The sequence below is a fragment of the Gouania willdenowi genome, chromosome 13, assembly GCF_900634775.1.
Source record: "Gouania willdenowi chromosome 13, fGouWil2.1, whole genome shotgun sequence".
Classification (NCBI taxonomy): Eukaryota; Metazoa; Chordata; class Actinopteri; order Blenniiformes; family Gobiesocidae; genus Gouania; species Gouania willdenowi.
In genome coordinates, this window is record NC_041056.1 from 8,113,880 (window position 1) to 8,132,335 (window position 18,456).

The 18,456-nt window shown below is 39.8% G+C and overlaps 1 protein-coding gene across 1 annotated transcript in view; it reads right to left on the reverse strand.

The window, feature by feature from the left end:
• The window catches only part of nbeab (neurobeachin b), a 314,839-nt gene that overhangs the window by 52,963 nt on the left and 243,420 nt on the right, over positions 1-18,456 (reverse strand). The window contains exons 40-43 of the mRNA XM_028465652.1: positions 5,657-5,774; positions 5,468-5,570; positions 4,464-4,579; positions 1,416-1,528 (exon numbers count right to left, since the gene is read on the reverse strand). Of these exons, the coding sequence (XP_028321453.1) occupies positions 1,416-1,528; positions 4,464-4,579; positions 5,468-5,570; positions 5,657-5,774 (450 nt within the window). The remainder of the gene's footprint in view (positions 1-1,415; positions 1,529-4,463; positions 4,580-5,467; positions 5,571-5,656; positions 5,775-18,456) is intronic.

Below are 18,456 nucleotides of genomic sequence, written 5' to 3' on the forward strand. Positions count from 1 at the left end.
AGAGAGAGAGAGAGAGAGAGAGAGAGAGAGAGAGAGGGAGGGAGGAGGAGTTTAGGCAGGAATGTGACCGTTTTCAGGTCAATGAGCTGCAGCATGCATAGGAGAGAGTGAGTGAGGTGTGTGTGTGTGTGTTTGGGGGGGAGGAGGCAAATAGTAATACTGGCACATTGTCTTAACTGTTATTATTGCACAGTGTCTGTTTATGTCTCATCCACTCATCCAATCTATGGAATAAATTATATTATGAATATTATGAATATATCATAATATAGAATTTCAGCAAAGTTTTAAATAGAAATTGAACTGTGAATTTAATTGTCTTAGGCCTATGAGCTCTGATAATACTATTTATTTTTTTTAGTTTCACTTATTTTAATCAAGTTTATAATCAAGATTAACAATCAAACAACAAAAGGTAATTTTATTGTTCGAGTCATTGTTTAATAAACCACCCTTACCTTATAAAAAGTGGGGATTTGGGATAAATGAATAAAAAAATAGTATAGTTAAAAAAAAAATAGCGACAAAACTGGCAAATTATTCAAAATTTTTCAAATACTTGTATTTAGTGGAAATATATATTTTTCATATGTTTTTCTATGAGGGCCAATTTTGATGGAGAAAACAATTTTGGGCAAATGATGAATAAAGTTGAAATTTCAAGAATAAAGTTGATGGTTAGCTAATAAAGTCAAATCTATGGAAGCGGACTAGGGCCAACTCTCCATATACGACAACAGTCTCCATCGAAACTGGCCCTAATCTGTTTCCGTAGTAGCCGCAGACGGGACTGACACTAGTAGCGTCTGTTGGTACCGGAGTCAAAACGACAACACCATGTTTATGAGCTAAAAAGAACAAGAATCTCTTTGTTATTAAACCCAACTTCAAAGTATAGTTTAATGCATTCATCGATACACAGCTTTTTGTAGATAGCCACGATCTGCTGTTTGCTGTATATGGTGAATTGGCCCTCGTCAGCTTCCGTACATTTGACTTCATTAGCAGGTCTTTGACTTTTAACCCAACATTCCATTTTGAGTTCATTCTCGAAATTTCGACTTTATTCTTGATTTGCCCAAAATTATTTTCCCTATCAAAATTGGCCCTAATCTCTTTCGGTAGTGAGTAGATGACATTACTGCGTACATTACTCCCCTTCAAAATAAAAGGTAAGATTTAAAATTGTCACTATTTCTCCTGTTGTGACCATTTGATTACTACTAAGATAATATTGACTTGTTTTTATTTTCCAAATTCAAAGTAATAAAAGCTGTTGGTGACAGAAAGTTGTGCTGACTTCCATGACTGAACATAGATGTAAAGTTTATTCCAAATGAGCATGTACAGTATAAGTGAAAATGACACGATGTTTCCTCTACCAGTGCTACATGACCAAGAAGCTTCCATCATACCTTGGAGAGATCTCTGAAGTTCCCTGGCAAGGTGAGGTCCAACTCCTCTGAGTCGTAGTTTGTGAGCACCCAGGGAAAGATGGGGTACTGGTTCAGGTCATTGTATGTCCTCCCTAGAAGTGCAGAGCAGACAAAAAATGTGTGAGTGATGAAAGGTTGAGAAGGAACATAGGGGTTGAAAGCAGGGCGGGATAACTTTGGTTACTTTGGGGATCAACATGCAGCATACCGACAAACCTTGAATCTCAGTGCCCCTCGTCACACAAACCTCCGTTCAAACACTCACGCTGAGTCCACCATGAATCATATACTTAAATGTCAGAGGATGTGAGAAAACTATGTTTCTTATTATTCTACCTGATGCTATTAATAGTATTACAGGAGGCCTGTCTTTAGATTTTTAGAGAGGAAACACTGCAACAGCGGTAGGAAGTTGGATTTCAATGACATAGTTCTTTCTCTACACGGTAAGGGGAGTGGGGGGTAGCTAAGTTGCTGAATTTTAACTTGAAGTATAGGAGCCACCGATTGGTCAGATGTGAACTTCCTGTCTGTTCTGTAAGTAGAAAAATGCTTTTCAGATGGACAAATCTGTCACGTGAAATCCATGGGAAAAGCCGAGCACATGTAGCATGTTGGTAATAATGTGTTGCGTCTCTTTGAAGATGACACTGATACCGCTGTGAGGTCAGCTATAATCCAGGACTGGGCTGCTCCTAATGGCTTTGTTGGTATTTTTACTGCTACTCATAAATCAATCCAAAAACACAGGCTGGGAAGAAAGTGACAGTTAAAATGTGGATTTTGTTTTTTTCCTTTTACAAAAACTAATCAGAAAACTGATCTACATTATACAGTGATGAACAACCACCAGAATACTCTTAAAGTGCTTTACATTTTAAATCACATTTATCCATTTACAGCTTTGCAGAGCACTGCACATTCAGTACATGGACAGGTATATCTTAGTAAGAATCTACTATTGCACACTCAACACCATCAGCAAATTACCATAACTGAGCTGAGCTAAAGTCAGTATCCAATGTGAACATTTTTAAATCCAAGTTAAAGGCACACTTTTTCTCTACTGCGTATGACTGAGAGGCTGATTTTTAAATATATTTTTGTTGACTGCTGATTTTAATGCTTTTTAAACTGTTAAATGTTTTCACATTGAATTGCCTTGCGTATAAAATGCGCTATATAAATACATTTGGCATGGGAGCTGTGTCTCAGATATGGGAAGGATGTAAATCCGTGTATCATTCGTTTTTCATTATGGAACAAAAACATGAAAAACAAAAAAAAACACTCATTATTTGATATTTGTTTCCAAAACCAAAATGAAAAAACATAAAATGCCTTGTTTTTCAAATTCAAGCTCTTTTGCTTCGGTACAGAAAACGAAAAACGGAAAACGAACATCTTTGTTCGTTTTCTCCATTACTGATTTGCCAAAGTACGTAATGTAGAAAACGAATAAAGGTGTCCGTTTTCCGTTTTAATAGGGCTTAAATGAATGGATTTTAACTTAGCTTTTTTCAAGTTTTTCCTTTTTTCATGCTTTATGTGTAATAACAATATTAATAATAATAATAATAATAATAATTATTATTATTATTATATACATAATTATTATCATTCTATTATATACATATTATAATTTTTATTTTTAACAATATTATTATTATTATCGATCGACGCCACTGCTGGTCAATTGTGATCGAGATATTGGGATCCCCTGCAATAAGCCACCTTTCTTCGATTGATTTATCTTCCGTACCCACTTTACGCATTACAACATCTCAAGGGTTTGCTAGTGGCTATCACACTTTATTCAAGCACAAGGTAGTGATGCACCCTGGAAAAGCTACAAACTCCAAGAACTACTCTTTCCCCTTTAGGCATGTTATCTCCAAACTAAAACGGAGAAAAAAAAGGGCAAGGTTCCAAAAATGGCTTGCGATTTGTTTTTCCTAAGTCCAAGAAAATAGTAGCAACTAAAACCTAAACAAAGAAAACAAGTCCAGCCTGTGTGCCTCTTCAGCAGCTCAGCAGAGGAAAATCTAAATCCAGCACAAGTGTCAGTGAGCAGGTTTCTGCGGAAATCTCAGGGTCGAGGGTAAAAGTTAGAGCATAATTATCCAGGTTAATGCCACACGCTCAGACTGTGGTGGGCTGGGAGCGGAGGATGAGGCATTCAGGCGTTGCTGTGGTAGAGCTGCTGCCGTTGAGGCCTGATTTGGGGGGTGGCAGGATGTTAATACCAGCAGAATAGTGTTTAATTAGAAGACCACTTCCCGTTCACACCTCTTTCCAGCACACATCCCCTCCCCCCCCCCCACCACCACCCCACACCCCCCTGCCTGTCTGCAGCTCCACACTATCCTGACAACTCTGGCAGCCCAGGTCATTACTGGGGATTTTTAATGAAATTTCGGCATGTTTTTCTGTCTGCCTTACATCTAATTAGCTGACAATAATGTATCGAACTCTAGAAATAAAGCTTGATATAAATATGCATGAATATGCAGCGAGTGAGAGGATGACACCTACTCCGAGCAGAGCGGCGTGCAGTTTGCTCGCGCCTTCCCTGTTAGTTGCAGTTCAGATCAGAGAGTCGACAACAGAACCTTTCAACTCTGCAGACACGTGCGTACACTCTCACAAAGATAGAGACTAATTATCCGGTAGAAAAAATGGCTGTGTCTGCTCTTTGCTTCAAACACTACACTCCCAGAAACAGCCAAGTATACGTGAGCCAAGGCTACCATCCATTCTAAAACAAATACGACACACTTCAGGCCACTTATATTATATTTCCGTTTCGCTGACTTTTAAAGATAAATAATCCTGACAGCTAACCTGGTAAGACTACAACTGAGAATAGATGAATTCTTATAGTAGATTTCACATGAAAAATGGATAAACCATGTCAAAATGTATCTTTTCTAATATAAAGTTAGAAAATACATTTTTTTCCATGAGTTAAACTTTCAAAAAGTTGCACACGGTGGTGAAAAAACAGTTGAGTAACCAATACTTTACCTGCAATGGTGTTGAGAAAGATGAGGTACTCAAAGTTGGAGATTTCTCTTCTCTGCCAGCGTTGGGTCATATTGGAAGATTTGAAAAGCTGTCGGGGGGTGGCCAGAGAAATCCGCCTGAATAAAAAAAAAAGAAGCTTTAAATCACTTCTACGTCTTGTTTTAGATACAAATGCTTCCATTCTTAAAAACTGCAGGGCAAATAATAGTTACTCATACAATGACATTTTCTGAGTTACAATTGTTCATTTAGGGTTTTTCACTTTGTATTTAGTCAATAAGACACTGCATGTTTTGCACATAGCTATATGGGAGTGATGGGCTGTGTTCAAAATGGCACACTCTGTACTATACACTACAAACTCAATGAGTACATACTGTATACTATATACTATGTTGAGAATGATGACCATTCCTACTGAAGTATACTTTCACGTTTCCCAAGATGCATTTCAAACCCACAACGACAAAAACCTGAATCACACTGAGGCTAAATATCTCCATTGATTCGCCTCCTTTAAAAGTTCTAAAAGCATTTTAAGTGAGAAAATGACCAAGTAGAATATCAACATGTGGCCATTTGATCAATAAAACTTGCGTAAACAAGATTTTCTGAGACCTGCCATTGTGGAAGACAAGAAGAGATGCTTTTGTTTTGAAAAGGGGATGTTTGATTTTTAGCTTGAAGCCGGTCCCAGGACGATTTTACATTCCAATTGCAATGCATCATGGTAAGGTTGAGTATAACTTGTGCATACTTCAAAAATGTCCCGATATAGTATTCATCTGGGAATTTCTCGCGTACTCAATCTTTTCATACTATCTAATCAGAAATTGAGCACAGTATAGTCAGGGTTAGTGCACATCCACCTCAATGAGTCGAGTAATAAGTCCTCCAATAACTTGACTGTGTTGCAGCTTTGTTGATTAAACGTTGGCCTTAAATAAGTCACAAAGTCGCTGATACCAATGAGTGTTTATACCTTGCAAAAAGCTTAATCTCACCTAGCTTGAGGAAGTCCGTAGCTCGTGCCGACTCCCACTCGAGGGAGACTGTTGATGACTTTCTTTACCGTGGCCTGGTCAGGAAAGTTGAACATAACTGATGCTGTAAACAGTGAAAGAAACCAAGTGATGGGTAAGGGAAGAAAACAAGTCTGAAGTGAAATGTTTTTTATTCGATGCATTGCATACTTCGGTTGGCCATAAAAACTTCCATCGCTGTGTTTTGCAGGAGGTATCGTCTGGAGAAAACTGCTCGTATCTCACTGAACATCCATTTCCCATGTAAACCCTCAGTGTACGCCAAGACCTGGACAGACAGACAAGGGAGAAAGAAACATCTGCTGCTTATATTAGTGAGAGAAAATCCAAAGTTTAACTTATCAAGCAGTCTGGATCAGGAAAGTCAAACTCAAGTAAGACTTAAATTAAAAATATCCATTCATCCATTTAAATTGCACTTATTTCCTTGGAAAAGTACTTCAGAATAGAAAGACTTTACCCGTGAATAGAATAATGTGTACTGAACTCAATGATGACAAATGAGAGAATTATAACTTGACAATAGTTTACAAAAACAAAACAACAACCAAAATAATTATCTTTAAAATAAACTTTCTGATTGACCCAGATTCTTCACCTCACATGGTTTTTGCGTGGTTTTGTTTCTATTATTTTTAATGAATTCATGATGGCAGTTAATGCCTTTGATTGCAAGTCTCTGTAAAGTGGGGTACACATAAATATAATCTTACTGTTTTTGTACCGATTTCCCCCCTTCTTGACCAAGAACGGCGAATGCCAGATTATTTTATGTCTTATAAAATGATCCTGTGGTCTGGGGTGTGCTAAGAGTGAATCTGTCCTGATTATCGGCTCTGAAATGGGTCGGGGGTTGACAATCGTAAAAATTAAAGTTATTCAATATTTACGACCATACGACCATGTGTGTGTGTTGGGAAAGACGATGACTTTCAAAGTGTGACTCCGTGATTTGTGAAGGAGAACAAAATCAAGAAATGAGCTGACTGAGAAACACGTAACGCAGCTCTCAATGCAACTCGCAACTTTGAATTTCCAACTTGAATATCCAGACTTCAAAATTCGGCTGCAGCAGCACGTCGAAATATCTCAAATATGGCTGACGCTATAATATTTGAATATTTTAACCAGCTTGGAGGAAGATTTGTGGTTGGACAGAATAGCTATGTACAATCAAAACTGTTCTATGCCTGATTTTTTTATCTTCATGTATGGGGTCTGTAACAGATAAAAAGAAATCTCTAGATTTAAAAAGTCCTTATATGTGTGTAAATTGGACAGGTGAACTGACCAGGAAATACATCACTGCCTATTTTCTTAAAGTGTAAGTACACCCCCAGGTTTTCGCTGACCTGCTACTAGGGGGACATCCATTGATTGTGGGCGTTCCTAGAGTACGGTAGTTAAGACACGCTGAGTCGCAGCAGCCCCGCCCCCACAGCACTGCATACTTCCACATGGAGCTGTCAATCAATGCTCACTAAGTGCAGTGAGAGAAGGAAACCAAGTCCCTCCTCCCATCTTTTATAGGAGGGGCGGGGCCAGCAGTGACAATTAGTGATGTCACTGATCCAAAAAGACGTCACTGACCTGATCTCAGCCAATAGCAAAATTCAATTGTAAAAGCCAGCGTTCAACCCATAAAGGGCAGTGAGTCACTCTGACATTTTAAAAATAAAAACGTTAAATTTAAATACTTAGAATAAAATGTGAAGAGTGGGATTATGATTGATAAATTACATGTATCTATATGTATTCAGCAGAAAAAGTGGTTTTAGGGTGTACTTACACTCTAAGTATTTTTTTATTTATTTGACAGGGACAATGCAGACAGAGATAGTTACAGCAAAAAGATGCAACTGATGCGATGCATACAGTGTATGGCTAATGCTAATTCTCAACTCCTGTCCCTGGTTGAGCTTTTCCCTTGAGACAAAATATATAAAAGCACAATCTTAAACATTGACTCATTTACAACATTACAACAATAAATAGGTCTCAATCCTCTGATCAAGACAAATTCCTTGTACTGTCCTAAAAACTGTACTTGGCCATTAAATCATTTCTGATTCTGATTCTGAAAGAGTTACAGAGGAGTTGCTTGAGAAGATGTTGGGTTCTATAGATAAGTACACAATAAATTAAGTCAAACAAAATTTTAGACATTTGTATTATGAAGCACATTTGATTTATTCCGAGCGAGAAATAAAAGCCTTCCTTTGAGTATTATATTACATTTTAAACAAAGAGAAGGATAGTATATTTTAAGCAGGGTTTACATTTTTGAAAAAAGTTAATTGAGTACAAATGTTAAAAGAAGATGCATTTCTCTTTAAGGTGTTAAAGTTTGGAATAATCTTGTGGATCACTTTAAGTTTTTGAGTTCACTGTCTATGTTCAAAAATCATTTAAAAAATAAAATGCTTTGCACCTATTAAAACATAAGTTGATAAGATGATGAATACACTGTTATTGAGTTGTTTCTATTGGTTTTTTTTTACATATAATGTTGTTTGGGGATGGGCTCCAATACGCAGTTACTGCTTCAGCCCATTCCATTTTTAGTTCTTAAAATGAATGCTAATTATTTGTATTGTATGGTATGTGTTTGAAGACAGCCAAGAACACATAAATATCATCATCATCATCATCATCTTCATCACATTTAAACTTTCTATAACTATCCACAAAAGTAGTCAAATAAACACGCTTCCAGGTCAGCTATTGCTGAGAAAATGAGAGAACAGGCGAAGAATAGTTAGTGAGGCTCCAGTGGGACTACAGGACAGGTCCACACTTAGAAAACCAAGACAGTTGTTCTGGCAGGTGAGAACCCACCCTCCTCCACCCCTTCCATCACCTTGCCCTGTGTCTGAACAATTTTGTCCAACAGCATGAACCGGTGAGAATCCTCATCAGCTCCCCAGGTTATAATCACACAGTTGAGTTGAGAGTGTGGGTGAGAAAGAATAAAGATATAAGAGTGCAGTGAGGGGTGAGGACTCAGCACATCATTGTCTGTGTGTTTTAAAGTGTCCGTGTAGGGTGGGTGGGTGTAGTGAGGAGTGAGGGGCGTGTGTGTGCGTGTGTGCGTGTGTGTGTGTGTGTGTGTGGGGTGGGGTGGGGGGGTGATTAGGGGTGAAGAAGGCTTGGATGGAGGCAGAGAGTGAGATGTTGAGCCGGGGCTAGGTCTGATGCTAATGCTCATTTAAAACAGTGACAGGTCTGGAAGAGTGCAGCACGAGCTGGGCTGCCTTTAATTTCTCCCTGGAATAGCTCAGGCCCGACCTCGGCGCCACATCCAAAATTCTCTGGAGCTCAATTAAAATTGGATTAGGTGGAGACGGTGGATGTGCAGAAGAGCAGCAGCAGCATCTCTGGTGCTCTCCCGGCTGCATTGCCCTTGCTTGACACCTTTGCAACCCCCAACTCAAACAGTTGTCATAGAGACAGCATGGCCCTGAGGAGGCACGGGATGACGAGGGAGGGAGGGGTGTGTGTGGGGGGGATGCAGAGGAGAGAAAGGAAGATGGAGGGATAGCTGTGGGCAGAAGGCTTGCTGTTGAGTGCCAGCCGTGGCTCTCTGTGGGGAAGGGGTAGCTTTTATCTCCTTTCTGCTCTGCTGCCAGATGTTCAGTAAAGCAGTCTTCTGAGTATGGAATGCAGATAGACTGTATACATCACATGAGGGCAATAACAACATGAACTACCAAATTGCTTATGGGCCTTTTCTGTCTGAAGTGTCTGAAATACAGCTTTAAATTAACTGTGCTTCCTTGATTAGCATTTTGGAATAAAGTACAATAAAAGTGCAAAAAACACTGAAGTTTACAGTCATAACGGGACACTTTAATAAATACCACAATGCCAACTATTCTTTACTGCACATTGTGGGTATTAAATATGTTAAACCTTTGATTAGAGGAGGATATAATCCAAAAGCTTAATAAAAGGGAAGCTGTTTGGATCCATCAGTTGGACGCTTTTTGGGTTGTCTCATTTGTATTGTTTTTCAGGTTTGTTCTCTATTTCATGTGTTGCTGATTACTTGAATTACATCACCTGTTTCTCTCTTTCATTGTTCAGTCTGAGTCTGTAGCTGTGTTTCTATTACACTTGGAAATGCGCAAAATGTAAATAGTGCAATAAAAACTGGTAATGGAATTTGGAAAAAAACACTCAAATATCGCTAAAAAGTTTTTACACTTTCCTGGGGAGGAATTTCAGACGTTTCGATATTGAAATGTGTCGCAAAAACGCTATGGAAACACTTTTTCCTGCGAATACTAATCACAGGACGTGGTTACCTGGTCACATGACCACTTCTCTCCAAGAAAACATGGCACGGTACGTGTAAACAGAAGAGGACACCGGGTCATTTCTTAGCATTATACTTAGAAATTATTACTGCCACATTAGACAGCAAACAACAAAGGAATGTGGAGTGTTATAAGGAGATTTGGAGCGTCCATCTTCCTGCAGTGAAGTGAAGCCTCGCGAGATGAGATCACACTGGAGTTGCAAGGCTCTTGCCCAAAACAACCTTCAATGGAAACACGTTCAAAGCACAATTATACTTTGTCGACATTTAGAAATATCACTTTTATTTTGCGAAAAAACTCTAAGGGAAACACAGTTATGGTACGTTCACGGCAAATGCGTTTTGGGCGTTAAAATCGTGCCTCTCGCTCGTAGTTGGACGCTTGTGCTCATTGAATACAGACACTTGTCACCAGGGTTGAAGATGCTCGGGACGCCCGTCCAAACAAGTTTGGAAGGGAGCGCGTCGAGGGGAGGGGCTTCTCTGTTGTTGTGGTGTTCATATAATAGATGATACTGTGGTGATCAGTTACATTCATAATTGACCCAGTGACTGTGAAGTGGTGGGGAACATTATTGTGTTGAGAAGCCGGTGTTTCTGGTCGGATGTATTTTTGTGTGACTCAGTGTGTGCACTGTGATGTTCGAGGGCTATAGAAAAGTGTGGTTGAATGGAGAATAATGTTTGGAGTTCCTCGCTGAACACGCCGTCTCCGACTCCCGTTCATCGGCTCTACATTATCAAGAGAGTAACTTGGCTCTATTTGCTCCTCGGCGCCGTTTCTGGATTCACCAGAGCTGCGCTCGGACTAGAGTCGCTTTCAACACTACTTCTGTCTCTCCTGTGCCCAGTTTGACGACCTGCTAACCCGCATCGGCGCTCGCATCTACTACCAGGACACCAACTAGGCACTCTGTTACAGCAGAGGAGTGCCTGTCCATCTGTCTCCACCTCCAAATAGTGTTTTTTTTCTCATTATTCTGAATACGTCACGGTTGGGGAACGCTCCTAATTGGTCGACGTGCTGTGATATGCCGCAAAAATTCAACAATCCCAACACCAGCGTCGGCTGCATTGGAGGCGCCCGAAGAACGACAAAAACTTTAAATTGCAAAACGCACAGCGTCTGCCGCGCAGGAGGCGCATATATTGTCAATGTAAACCTGATGCTGTTGATGCTTTGGACGCGTTTGGTGTGAACGTGCCAATACATGATACCAGTGAGTGAGCCTGGTGGGAGGAGTCTCACCTTGCTTTGTTCATATGACTACTCTTAATTGGCCGATATCTATATATAAAGGGTGTGACAACACACACAAATGTGTGTTAGCCCTGACGAAGACAATGCTTGATGGAAACATGTTGGCTTTTTAATGATTTGGCCATTATAATAAAGGCTTTCTAGTATATATCTATATCTAGGCTTCTATATATATCTAGTATAGCTTTCCTAATTTAGATTTTTTCCTGGTTTCCCCATTTTTTTTTGACACATCGCGGGAGGTTCTTCAAGTCCAAAATATAAGTGGAAACAGGTATGTTGGTGCAGCTAAATCAGGATATTTTAGTGCTGCCTGTTCCTTGTTACCCAGCAAACATGAACATGTTGCTGCCGTGACACAGCGCAGGCCAAAGGGCTATCCGTCAACAAAACAGAGGCTAAAGAGAATGAAAAAAAGAGCTGATTTTAAACCACCCAGATCAAAAAATTTGTCATAACAACAAAGCATTGGTCCTAAACTAACATGCAAGGGGGCCCCCTGTAGACTTGGGGATTTGACAGAGCCCAGTCCCTCATTTTTTGTGGAGGCCCAGCTGTAAAAAATGGCATTTAATGAACCTGTCTGCTGAAGCTGTCCCCTGCCTGTCAGAGGTGTCAGCCAGTGACAAGCGCTGGGGACGGCCGCCTCCAGTCACAGACAGGCCTGCCAGCTGGAGACTTCGGCCCCAATCTAATCACGCCACCAGGAAGCGACCGGCGCTCTGCTCTTGGTCTGTCATGCTCAGAGCTGAGAGGGGGGGGGGGTTGAGTATAAGTAAGAGGGGACTCTGGTATAGCCTTTTGTTTCCACACAGGTCTCTGGATGTGGGCTCATTAGGAGTCACAGGGCTCTGCCAGATGCAGGGAGATATACTGTATACCGCTACCTCTCTAGCATAAAAGCTATAATACACATTTACATCTCGGTTCTGCATTTTCTTTCTTCTTCTTTTTTCCCCATTGCTGATTTGACAGGGTTCACGCTACATTCTGCCTGTAGAACATCACGGGAGGAAAAAGTAAAACCACTGTGACAGATGAGACGAGGAAAGGCACAGGTGACACTGGTGTTTAGGCTGAAACTTGGAGATAATAACGGGCTGCGCGTCACACTTATAGGACGAGATTGTTATGCATTGAGATCAAATCTAATCATGTTTGACTTGCGAATAGCCTCACCCGCATATTGACGGAGACACAATGACAGAAGTTATTAATAAATCTAACGAACCATTTTCTCCAAAAACCTGATATGTTATTTTCTCACATGAAACAATGGCGTCCTCCTCCTCCACAGCCGTCTAACAAAGGTAGGAGAATAATATCATTTAGCCAAGCCTCCAAGCCAGCATGACTGATATATTTATATACCAGTCTGTGGGGCCCACAGGCAAACCGAGGTATCACAGCACCTCTCGTGCATTCTCCTCAGATTTGTCTAATAGGCTTCCACTATAAAGCTGCACCGCTGCACTGGTCCCAGACGGCCACGGAAAAGAGTAACTGGAAGAATATAAGGGGAGGATATGAGAGGCAGCTTGGTTTGGATATAATATGACTACTCCCCCAGGAGCGAGTGGGATGGATTTCACACATGACAATTTGGAGGATCAGCACACACACACACACACACACACACACACACACACACACACACACACACACACACACACACACACACACACACACACACACACACACACACACACACACACACACACACAGAGACTGTATTCAACGGCTGACCCCAGGCAATAAGGGCTAAATCTGTGCAGAGGTTGAGCAGTCAGAGAAGGTAAAGAAAGATCGTAAAGCTTTGGAACAGTGGAAGCAGAAAACCACTCTCAGTTAAAGTGGAAGGACATCCTTAGCCAAGGACAAGCCTGTATCCTGGGGGGTCAGTGGGAATGGATTTGGTTCTGTCTGGGTGAGACGAGCAGTAAAAAAGTCATTTGTCAGAAACTCAGAGCACATTTTTACTAAATTCAGAGTTTAGTTTTTTTCACACGTCAAACTCACGGCCCAGGGGCCAAATACCGGCCCTTTGGAGCATACAATTCGGCCCGAGAAAGAAAGTAAAAATGAGAGAGAAAACATGAATCATTGTGGAAATTAAACTCAACAATATTTGCAGGGGCTCACAGTTTTCCCGGTACTTATATCGCCCGATTCCAATCATTTTTAATGTTAAACAGTTGAAAAAAACCCTGACAAAATTCTTATAAAATCCTTCAATTTTGTTTACTTTTACCTTAATTAAAAAGAAATTGTTTACCAAATCTAAGAAATTTAAAGTGAAGATCCTGTTGGGACTGGTATCTATCATTTATTGCTTAAATATGTCAGTTTCTTACAGTAAAATTCAATTGTAATTGGTTTCAACCCATAGAGGGCAGTCACTCTTACATTTTACAACAAAATATATCAAATTGAAATATGGCACTTTGACTAAAATGTCAAGAGTAGGACCAGGATCAATCAACAGCACTACTCAATACCAAATACATTTGTTTTCAGCAGAAAAAAAGTGTTTTTTTTCCCACTACGTTGATTTTTATTATTTGCAGGCAAATATTATTATAACCGTTCAGATTGGTCGGTGATGGGTAGTGACATCATCGCACAAAGCCCGAGCAAGAGAAGTATGAGACGAACGTTGAATGTTGGACGATGGATGGTTGTGTGTACATTTTGTCCAGTGAACTCCAACCCAGGAGAATAAAATCTGCCAAACGTAGATCAAAAAAAGTAATCCCCTTCTTCTTCATTATTTACAAAAAGATTAAATGTTCTTGGTTAATGTTTTTATGGCAATATATATGCAGAAATAGAGACTTCAAGCTATTAGACCTTCTGTGTCCATATTATTGCAAGAACACCTCAACATTTCAGTTTTTCAGTAATTTTAAAAATGAATATGAAAATCGTGACTACAGTTTACATAGTTTAGGCCAGAGTAGTCGGAAAAAGTGAGACAAAATATTGTGTCTAAGACGGGTGTGAGTGGCACGAGAAAACTTCACAAAACCATGTTGACATAAATCCTACCACACAACCCAGACATGCGTAAATCCAGACTTTCCTCCTTAAAACTTTATTCCTTTTAACAGTAAATAGTATTATCTAAACATATGCCTGAACATCAAAGCATATTTCTACTGTGATCCATACTTATTTTGACAACTGTTAGAAAAGTACGGGAATATGAAAAAAGTAAAAGACCATTCCGGATTATTTATATGTGCTGTCTATTAGAAAAATCTGCACTCCTCTTGGCTCCTCTCAGCAAGACCCATATCTCAACTTCAATAAAGAAGCAGGCTCCTAATGCAGGTATTGGGGGGGAAACAAGATACAGATTTGCATAATCAGTGTCACTATACATTTGGGTAGTAGCTGCAGTGTAGCAAGATGACACAGCTCGGGTGCTCTGGCAAGACCAGTGGGATAAAGGAGATGAATATGCATTAAATATGCTGGCAGTTCACATCCCCAAATGTCCAGCCAAGTTTGTCAATAACATTCATGTCAGGGATGGTATTTCATGCACATTAGCGGACCGTGCAGTGCTGTCTTCACCATCGCCATGGTAGGACAGGTGGGAGGAGCTGGTTTTCCAAGTGAGCAAATGTTTCCTAAAGAGTGAGAATCATCATTTTTTAAATATGGAAGCCCTGAAGAAATGAAAGGAGAAGAAACCTAATATTCCAAACTCCAAACAAGCAGCAAGGAAGACCAAGTGTATGACAGAATGGTTGAATAAACCGTGCAAACATTTGGAGGCAAAAAGCCAAAATCAAATGATCTGGTGATAAATCAGAGTTCTACATTTGGTGGGATATAATGTACATTTGATAACGAAGCGCACATATTTTTACTGCTTGTCTCTAGCTTTGTCATCGCCCTTTGCCGGAGGATGTTGGAAGGCCCTAGTTTTCGTAACTACATGAAGAGATCCCTTATCCATTAAATGGTCCAAGAACTGCTGAATAACAGGTATTTTTCAATCATTCCCAAATCCCATCATACCTGTTGGCTGACGTCAGACACTGCATGGCTGTAGAGTCAACGATTTTGACGTAATTACGTCTAAAAAACACGAGCCACAGCTTATGAATGCAGTTAAATTTGAATCTTTTCTCCAATATGTTTTATTTTTTTTTATCAAACAAATGATAAAACTCAATTTCTGACGAGGCTGTTAACTTTGGGGCTCCCAGGAGTACCTATGCAATTGCATAGCGTGCCTATAGCCAGAAACACACATGCTCTTATTACCAGTTCATTTGATAGAAATGTGATTATAGGTAGTTAATAATACACACAAAAAGGTTTTTGGTAAAGTTAACACATGCCCTGACATTTGGTGGCCAAGTGTTTGTAGCAACAGCAATGTTTAATGATCAATCTAATGATCATTGTGAGGTCAAACTCAGTTTGTGGTTGATTGGTCGCCCACTAGCGAGTGCATGCTGGCTGTTATGAGAAAGGTTACAATGCATAATTAATCTTTTTACACTCCTAACCCAAACTCATTAAGATCACTAAAAATTTGCATGTAAACTGATTGCCCTGAATAATTTCATTTGAAATTAATCTAATATTCCTAATATTTAACTAATATTCTTAAGTTTAAATCAGCTGACAAAACAAACTTGAATTAGCATTAACTAAACCTAAATGTATTTTTCTGACAAATTCCTTGGAGTTCTTTTTTAACCCAAATCACCCAAACGTGTGCCTGGAGGAAAAAGTGGGATTTAGTGGAACATCCACACCTTCTAAAACATCAGAGAAGATGCTGAAGCTATCCCCAGAACCCAAGACACAACCTCATAAAAATAATGTAAATACATTTGCTCGAGTGAAAATCACCCACTGATAGTGTTCTAGGGTTACGGAGAATAATATTGAGTTAGGCCAATTACATTGAGTTTAATTGCTGTGGTTTTATTGTTGTATTTCAAATGTAGTCATTTGGCAGTTGGTTTTGAGGAAGGAAATTATGAGTTTGTACTTGGTAATGGCAGCCCTATAATTTTTTTAAATTTTGTTTTTGAATACTTTACTAATCCCAGGGGGAAATTTGGGTTTTTTACACTTTTTTAGGGACATGCTTCTCACACACATAGGCCTGAATCACACACATGCACAAAAAGGTACTGTGGACATGCATTAATGGAGAGATGTCAGAGTGGGGCTGCTTTTACTATGAAGGGAGCGCACCAGAGCAGTGTTGGGGTTCGGTGCCTTGCTCAAGGGCACCTCGGCAGTGCTCAAGAGGTGCCCTGGCACCTCCCCAACTATCAGAACAACTTCTGTAAACCGGCGACCCTCCGGTTCCCAACCCAAGTGAGTATGTGGAGTAAAAGACACAACCTCCACATTATATATATATATATATATATATATATATAAAGATTACTGAATAGTCTTAAAAGCAATTGATTCCTGTTTGTTCAACATCTGTATCTTCAATCAGTTACTGTACATGTTAAAATGAAAGAGGAGAAAAGTGTTGAAACAAGCACAGACATTGTTTGATGTAGAGCCACCCACGGCCAGATACAGATACATACACCAACATACTTAGTCAGCACATCATCCAGATAAACAGCTTGAGGATGCTTTCACTAAGGAGCTTGGGAGAAGGGGCTGCAGTCATTTGGTGTGGGGTCTTTTCACCAAGCTTTTCCTAATGGGACATTTTCAGGGACTTGTCAGACTTAAGATGACTGAAATCTCCCTGGCCTGGAATGCCAGCTTCCCCGGGCTGCGGCTGACACTGCCAAGCTGATCACTTTAAATCCCACTTTTCTTTATCTTTTTTTGGGGCCGTGCGTGGGAGGAACGGCTCACAGAAAGACAGGGAATAGACAGAATAAGACAAAGATGGAGAGGTTGGTGGGAGAGAGGAAAAAAAGAGGGACAGAGAAGAGAGCAAACGGTTTCTATGAAAGAGCCTGATGAGCAACGAGCGCCTCACTCGTTCTCAATTAATCTTGTCTCTCTACCTTTTGGCGCTTCCCTTGGCACTAAGGTAATAACGGCACCCTCATCCATTATCCTTTTATCCTTGTTATTCACAAGGAATTGCTTCATATTATGTTGCAGCATCGTCCTATTTTCATATAATTCTTTCTGTCATTTCTAGTGTATCATCTGGAAAACATGCAGCCGCCTTTTCTACGGACCACCCTTTGAAGATTATCGTGGGTGACACCTTCGGGATGCAGCTGGAATCTGGAGCATCATATAATAGTAGAATTACCGTGACTTATCTGTCATTGCCAAAAGCACAAGGATCTATTCAAAGGCACAAATGTAAAGGTGGAACAGGTTCTTATCAAAGCTTTTCTGAACAGGAGGGCTTGTAGATTTATACTAATGTGGTCCCTTTGTCATCCTGGCTCACCCCCCAGGGCTGAACGGTGTTAGCATCACACAATCAGGCTGTTGAGTCCACCAGATAATTTCCTCTGAATCCATGTGTAATTATATGTGCTTTCATTCATTTTACCAGTGATAATCCCACAACTGTGTTCACTACTAGTAAGAGTCTGACTTTAAAAATACAAAGAGGAGTTACTGTACTTTCTGCAGCCATGCTCACATTATCAGGCAGAACAGAATTCCAAGCTTGGTGTACAGTATGTTAGACCAGGGGTTCTCAACCTTGGGGTCGCGAGACACTGAGAGGGGGGTCCCCAGATGCCTTCAAGAAACTAAGAACATTTTTTGAACAATTTGAGCCCATTTTTGCTTATTTTTTTTACCCTTTCACTGCAACTACACCAAACTTGCCATATTTTTACCTTTTTTCATCACTTTTTCTTGCCATATTTTGTATTTTTGCTACATTACTCCCATTTCTGCCAATTCTCAATCAAATTTCAATGCATTTTCTGCACATTTTTCTTTCGAGACATTTTCAGCACTTATAAACCCTTTCCACCTCTTTTCTCATCAATGTTGCATATGTTGACCCAATAGTGTGACTTTTAACTTCTTTTTACCATATTTCATGCTCAATTTTACCATTTTAACCACATTAACAATTTGTCATGCCTATTATTTGCCACTTTAAACTAATTATTCCTAGGGTGTCTGTTTTTGGCCATTTGGAACCTTTAACCAATTTCTGTGGTTTTTTAAATCCCATTTCACCACCTTTTCCACTTTTTTTGGTCACTTTGAACCCATTTTATTTCTGATTAAAACAAGGATTTACATCTCTAGATGACTATATATTATGGCACAAATAACAATAAACTTCCTGTATAACAGTGGATATTATTCAGATAAATAAATAAATGTGTTTATCATAGATTCATAGAACAATGGACCATCATTTTGCTGACTTTATGA